This window comes from Piliocolobus tephrosceles, chromosome 16, assembly GCF_002776525.5.
Source record: "Piliocolobus tephrosceles isolate RC106 chromosome 16, ASM277652v3, whole genome shotgun sequence".
Classification (NCBI taxonomy): domain Eukaryota; kingdom Metazoa; phylum Chordata; class Mammalia; order Primates; family Cercopithecidae; genus Piliocolobus; species Piliocolobus tephrosceles.
In genome coordinates this window covers 72,004,725-72,012,045 of record NC_045449.1, presented here as the reverse complement: position 1 = coordinate 72,012,045, position 7,321 = coordinate 72,004,725, and the positions used below count along the sequence as shown (strand labels likewise).

At 58.8% G+C, this 7,321-nt stretch overlaps 1 protein-coding gene across 1 annotated transcript in view; it reads right to left on the bottom strand.

The window, feature by feature from the left end:
- Positions 1-3,865: 3,865 nt before the first annotated feature.
- The window catches only part of TMEM235 (transmembrane protein 235), a 6,542-nt gene continuing 3,086 nt past the window's right edge, over positions 3,866-7,321 (bottom strand). The window contains exon 4 of the mRNA XM_023212083.1: positions 3,866-4,119. Coding sequence (XP_023067851.1) covers positions 3,866-4,119 — 254 coding nt within the window. The remainder of the gene's footprint in view (positions 4,120-7,321) is intronic.

Here is a 7,321-nt window from a genome sequence, read left to right as displayed (position 1 = left end):
GAGGTCGGAGGATCACTTGAGCCCAGGAGGGCCATGCCTCAGTGAGCGGAGACGGAGCCATTGCTATCCAGCCTAGGTGACAGAGTGAGACCCTATCTCAAAAAAAAAGCGGGAGAGGCGGAATTTGGGAGTGGCTTACAGCTGGAAAGTTCTGGCTTGGAGTTTCTCACGAGGCTGCAGTCAAGACATCAGCGAGAACTGCATTCGCTGAATAATCCTCTTGCAGGTGGTGCAGTCACACAACTGACATGCTGCTGCTGCTGTTGGCGGAGGCCTCAGGCCTGTCCACGTGAACATCTCCTCAGGGCTTCCTGACTGTCTTCTCAGTCTGATGACTTGCTTCCTCTAGGGTGAGCAGCCTGAGACCGAGGCAGAAGCTGCCTTTTTGTGACCTCTTCCCACACTGGTACTTCTTACTCGACACCCAAGTCAGCTCTGACTCAGTGTGGTAAGGCCTACAGGGGGGTGAGCACCAGGAGATGAGGACAGATGAGGGCTCTCTTGGGGGCTGCCTACTGCATTTATAAATGCCGGCTGGGCATAGGGCCTGAGCTCATGAGATGCCCCTGTCCTCACAGAGATCAGGCCCCTGGCAGGGGCACCCACCAGGTGGTGCAGATAAACGTGCCAGAGTGGGATGCAAGTACGCCCAGGACCTGGCGGAGCTGGGCCATCCCTGGAGAAAGGGCTTTGCTGTGGTGAGAGGAGCAAGAACCTTCGATGCTGGGGGAAGGGCCTCTGAGTCAGGGCTGGTTTCTGGCACACGCACACGCTTGCTCTCACACACGCACAGAACACCTCTGGATGGACAGACGAGCGCACAGCTGGTGACAGTGTTTACTCGCCTTTGTGCTGTTTGTGACACACAGGCATGTGTTCCTTATTTTGAAAAGTTCTAAGAAAAATCGAAGAAAGAGGCCCACTTGGGCCAGTGGATCCAACCGTGGGAACCACCACTACAAGGGGATTCGATGCATAGGCTCTTTCCTCTTGCTGTAAACAATGCAGCACTATTTGAGCCTGATGTCATGTTAATGTTATCTATTCTCGGTGACCTTGAACCATGAACTGTCTCTTCCCTGGGAGGCACTCATCCGCCTCTTAATCACACCTGCAAAGCCTGACACGCAGAGAACCATGAACACAGACAGAACCCTTGGGCCAATCACTGTGAGACTAGCCAGAGAGTGAGGCGCTAACTGGCCAATCAGAGGGGGAGGAACACTGGCCAATCAGAGAGTGTGGCACATTAACTAGCCAGAGTGGCCTCAACTAGCTAATCAGAGGGTGAAGGATGTTGCTGGCCAATCAGAGTGAAGGAGTTGACTAGCCAATCAGAGCATGAGGGAGTCCACTAGCCAACCAGAGGGTGAGGGTCAGCCAATCAGAGAGTGAGGGATGTGGCTGGCCAATGAGAGAGTCAAGAAGTTATCTGGCCTGGCTGAATTCCACACCCCCTAGAACAGGTGGAGGCAAGGTGGGCAGGTCTGTTCTAGAAGGAAAGGTGCAAGCAGCACATCCCCCCACAATACACACTCTCTCCGGGAACTCTGGTGGTCTCAGCAGCCCCTCCCCGGTGTGTCTTCCCCAGTGTCCTATCCCCAGAGCCCAAGCCCATCTGCCCTGAGAGGCCTGAAGTTAAGCTCACACCCCTGGCTTCCCAGCAAACCCCCGGAGAAGCCTCCTCAGCAGAGGCTGGGGGCCAGGAGGAGGAGAGGAAGAGTCCCCCACACCTTTCCTCCCAAGCTGAGAGGACATGCCCACGAAGCCAGCCCCGTTTCCAACAGGGAGGCCCAGGCCCCTGCCTCCCTGTGCTGACCTTGGAATAAGTAGGCTTGTGTGTCTGCAGATGACTTCACAGTGAACACACACAGGTGCACACACGCTCTCAGAACACCTCTGGATGGACAGACACGTGCACAGCTGGTGACAGTGTTTGCTCACCTTTGTACTGTTTATGACAGACGGGAATGTGTTACCTATTTTGAAAAGTTCTAGCAAAATAAAAGGCTTATATTGCACACAGCACAAGTGATTTATGTAAGAACAACTAGGCACGATGTTCCCACATGGAATGGTAAACGTTCAAACGCCGGGAGGAAGAGGAGGCTGGGCTCACCCCCTCCAGGTTTGTCCTCACTGGGCCTCACCAAAACTGTGCCACCGCCTCGAGCTCCCAGGAGCTTCCTTAACCTTTGAATCACAGAGACCTCGGGGTGGGGCAGGGAGGAGGAAGATCAAGCTATGAGAGGCCGCCACCTTCCCCAGCACACCTCTCAAGACTCAGGAAGGGCCCCCAAACCCCAAACGGGGCTGTTTACTGCTTCCACATGTTGCACAGGCCCTGGGAACCCTTTTCCTGCGGCTGCCTCAACTGTCCATCTGCATAACAGTAGGCGTGCCCCAGCCTTTGTGGTCCAAGGGGACTCAGGTGTGTGCTGGCCATCCCTGTTCTCACCTATCTCTCCCTGGGACCTGCAGTGGGCCTGTGGGCCTGGGCCTGCAAGCTGAGCCCCTCCCAACCTGGGGTTCTGCCCTCTGTTTAACAAGTCTGCATCCCAAATTCCAGGCCCAGCCCTGCGCCACCCTAGGCAGCCCAGGCCCCTGTGGTCAAGAAGCCCCCTCAGCCAGGCCCCCTTTGAGGCAAGCAAGGGGTGGCCCCAAACTCCTCCACCATGGCATGACACCCCCACCCCACCCTTCTGGGACTTCCATCTCTGCCAGCTCAGTGTGCCCACCAGGGCACTCACTCACAAGGGCATATCACCCCCAGGTTGCTGCAGAGAGGAAGGGTTGGGGACCGGAAGCAGCCTGTGCCAGGACAAGGACAGAGATCTGGGTGCCTGCTGTCCCCAGAAGCGTTCAGTGAAAAGTACCTAGCAGGCTTGAAAACAAGGGAGCGGGCCAGGCGCGGTGGCTCAAGCCTGTAATCCCAGCACTTTGGGAGGCCGAGACAGGCAAATCACGAGGTCAGGAGATCGAGACCATCTGGCTAACATGGTGAAACCCCATCTCTACTAAAAAATACAAAAAAACTAGCCGGGCGAAGTGGCGAGTGCCTGTAGTCCCAGCTACTCGGGAGGTTGGGGCAGGAGAATGGGGTTTGCGCGAGACTCCGTCTCAAAAAAGAAAGAAAACAAGGGAGCGGACGGAGGGGCACATCTGGCTGGCTCAGCTCCTCGCCCCCCACACATGCAAGTCAGAGGGGGCTCTCGGGCCCTCTCCTCAGCCTCTTCTCCACCAAGCCAGCCCTCCGGGGAGAGTGGACAGAACGAGGCCAGGGAAGCCTTGGCCTGAAATGGCATCTCTCTGGTGCCAGGTTATCTGGGTGGGTCCCTCTGCCACTGTGAGCCTCAGTCTCCCCCTCTGTAAAATGGATAAAGGGTAGCCATTGAGTAGGGCCACTGTGGGACTGGAGAGCAGCACGGAGCCCAGCCCCATGGCATTTAACAGACACCTACTTTTCTCCCAGGTCCTTAGGAACGGGGGCAGCAGTGGCTCATGAGCCTGCTGGAGGAGGGGCGAGTTCAGGCCACACCCTTGAGGCGCCCCCACCCAACTCTGCCACTCAGCCTGTGTCACCTGGGCCACTTACTTCCTCTTTCTAGACTGGCTCTTCTCATCTCTAAGAGGCAATTGAACCAGTTAGTCCCTAACGAGCCTGCCAGGACAGGGGAGCCTCCCCAAATATCTACGGAGAAACCTGAGCTGGATTCTTGGCTCTGCCCCCCACCCCTTGTCACCCCCAGGGCTACTTCCTGGCCAGGACCCCAGCCAGACCCAGGGAAAGGATTCCCAGACTCTCAAGGGGTCCTGGCCCTGACAGCACAATCCCAGGAGGTGCAAAGGGAAACCCAGTCCCCTCTCACCTCCCTCCCACCTGCTGGGGGCTCAGATGACCACAGAGTGGGGGGCTCAGGCTGAGGGTCCGGGCGGCCGAGAGCAGGAGGGCTCCGCTGAATGCCTCTGAGGCACAGGAGCCCCAGGCCAGGGCCATGGACCAGCCGAAGCTGACGCGGACGCCCTGCACGTGCTGTGGGCCGTACTGCCGCGCCGTCTCCACAAAGGCCAGGTGCGAGTAGCTGATGTAGATGCTGACCCCCGCCAGGGTCAGGACACCTGGGGGAGAGATGGGGAGGGCAGCTGCTCAGTGTCTGCTCCAGCGGGCCCAGGCCCAGGTGGTCCTGCAGATACCGCCTCAGCATCCCCACCCTGCTGGCATTCAGGCAGAGCTGCGGGCAGCACATCACCCTTCCTGTCCTGGTTAGCCTTGCCTGGCTACCAACCTGGCCCCCAGACACCAACTCCTGCTTGGGGTCAGACAGGACCCCAAGGTAGTCAACTGCATTTGGGGGAGTGGAGCTTTAAGAGGCTCCAATTCAGTCCTCAAACCCCATAGACCTCATTCCACAAAGCCTCCTATGAACAGTGCCACCTGCCCCCCAACATGGTTCCCACTCACGTAACTGCCCCCACATACCCTGTACCCTCCATGGCCCCCAGCACACACATGCACACACACATGTACACGTACACATTCGCACACATCCACACACAGCCAGCCATGGCCTCTGCTGGCAGCAGGGTTGCCCAGTGCTCTGAGCAGAGTGAGTCCCTGCCCTGCACCCCCGCCTCCTCTTCCTCACACCTTCGGCCTCCCTACCTCTGGGGCTAACATCCCCCTCCGACTCTCCTTCCAGAGCCCCCCGTCCTCCCAGCTCTGAGTTTCGGGCCCTTCCTCAGGGGAGGATGCCTGCCCTGGGCACTCCTCGCTCCTCCCTCCCACCCTCCACGTGGTCAAAGCTGTTGTCAAAGGAATGAAGCTGAGCTCTGCACAGGGTGGCAGGCACCAGGTTTCATCCTGCAGTTCAGGGTCCAGCAAAGAGCTGGGCAGGGGACTCAGTCCATGCCTCCAGGGTATTTTCCTCTCCGCTGGGCTTGGAGGAACCAGCCCGGAGTGCCACCCCCTTCCCACAGCTTCAGGCTGATGAGAAAGCCTGTTCTTGGTGCCGACTGTAGGGAATGTTAGCCAGGGGGCAGGTGGCCCCGATTCCCCACAGGCACTTCCTGGGTGCACAGGGTCCCCTCTGGGCACTGCCCAGCCAAAAGAAGGCCACTGACCCAAGCTGACGTGCAGGGCCAGGTCTGGATCTCACTGGTGCCCGGTGAAGGGGCACAACCCAGCCTGGTCTTCTGTGATTCCCCCTGGGAAGAGTGAGAAGAAGATGGCATGGGGAGGCCGGGGGAGGGAGGACATATAGATGCCTGCCCAGCTGGGCAGCGTAGCAACAGAAATTATGGATTTAATTTGGGGAGGAATGTGAAGCCAAATAGAATGCAGTGGGCCTGGGAGAAGCAGGGGTGGGGGTCAGCCCCCAGCAGCGGGGGTTGACTGTGTGGCAGGAGGTGCCTGTCTCTGCCTGCAGCACTGGCCTCAGCTGCAGCCCAAGGCCCCCCTTCCTGGCAGGCCGCCCCACCAGCTGAGCCCTCTCCAAACACCAGCTGCCTCCTGTAGACTGGCCGAGGACACGGCCTTTCTCCCAAAATGAAGGGGAAGAGTAAGTTCCCACGCTGGGACCTGAAGTGCCTCCCGACTCCCTGGTGAGGGGGCCTGGGCTCAGCTCCTGGCAGACCTCTCTCAGCCTCCCGCCTCCTAAAGGAGGCCTCCGCGGCTGGCACCTGCAACCTCAAGCTGGGAAACTCTAGAGGACTGTGTCACCGCAGACCCTGTCGGTCCTCCAGGCCCCCCATGATCCTGTCTCAGGGAAGGGCACCCAATCCATCTGGGGTACTCCATCTCCCTCCTGCTCCTTGCAGTGCTAGTGGGGGGTGAGGGCTGAGCTGACCCTAGGCAGGTGCCCTTGGTGTGACATCCTGAGAGCCCTCTGTGCTTCGGCCCACAGCTGACCATCATTCTAGGAGTGGAGGCCCTCTCTGCCTGGGGAGGCTGGAGTCGCAGTGGAACCCCCACCCATCCACCAGCTACCTCCAGCCCCTCTGCCCTCTAGCCAGTGCCTTCGCTCCCAGGCACAATGCAGGGGGTCCCTGTCCCTGTAAGTTCTCCCGGTTACAATCCCAACCCAATGACTCCTGTCACTGGCTCCCGAAGGTCCTCGTAATTGGATTTTGAACACTCACAGATGGGCTCCAGGGTCGGGTCATTTGGATTCTTCCTGATTGCATCGTCTAGAGGAGACCTTGACTTCAATGTTGCTCTCATGTGGCCTGTGATCAATGCCAGGGCTGCTGGCTTCCCCAATCTCTGCACCCAGCTGGGCCTCCTCAGTGACAGAGGCCTCCCAGAGAAGCAGGGAGGGTGCCCCCAGCCCTGGACAGTCCGTTCCTTGTGGCCACGGCCTTGACAGTGGAGCTGGCCTGAGACACCAGGCCTGGCTCAGGCCTGGCCTTGGTTGACAGGGGCGGCTGAGGACAGACAGTCTGGAGCCAGTCTACCTTCCACAACAGCTAGTGCTGGGCAGTCGGTGGAAACTGAGGAGACAGCACAGCGGAATTGGAACCCAGGCCCTCTTCGCTCTCCAGGCCTCAGATTTCTCACCTGCAGCTGGGACTGGGGAGCCTTCCGAGGAGCCTTTGGAGGAGCACTTGGCCAGCACTCGGCATGTAGTCAGAGCTGGAGCTGTGTCAGCGGATGGGTAGTTACTGGTTACAGTCTCAGCCTGTGCTGGGGTCAGAGCTGAGGCCTCTGGTGCCCCGTTGCACCTGCCTTCATGCCTGGCCCTGCCTCGCCTGTGCCAAACCCCTGAGCCCTTGCTTCTCCCACCAGGACAGTGTGGGAAGGAGAAGGGTGTGGTAAGGGGCTGGCCCCAGACTCCCCAGCATGATCTGACCCAGCAAAGCAGGTCCTGGGGTTGCCCTGGAGGCCCTCATCACCCCCGCTCCCCGCCACCGACAAGCTTGGACCCTGGTGCTCCTCCCTGTCCCAGGCTCTGACCCACAGCCCAAAGCCCTGCTCCTATCACGGTGCTATGGTTTGGCGTCCCAGCCCAAATCGCATGTGAAATGGTAATCCCCAGTGTTGGAGGTGGGGCCTGGTGGGAGGTGACTGGATCATGGCGGTGGCTTCTCATGAATGGGTTAGCACCATTTCCCTTGGTGCTATTCTCTGGATAGTGAGTGAATGCTGAGATCTGGTTGTTTAAAAGTATGTAGCACCCAGCTGAGCGCAGTGGCTCACGCCTATAATCCCGGCATTTAGGGAGGCTGAGGCAGGTGGATTATCTAAGGTCAGGAGTTTGAGATCAGCCTGACCAACATGGAGAGACCCTGTCTCTACCCAAAATACAAAATTAGCTGGGTGTGG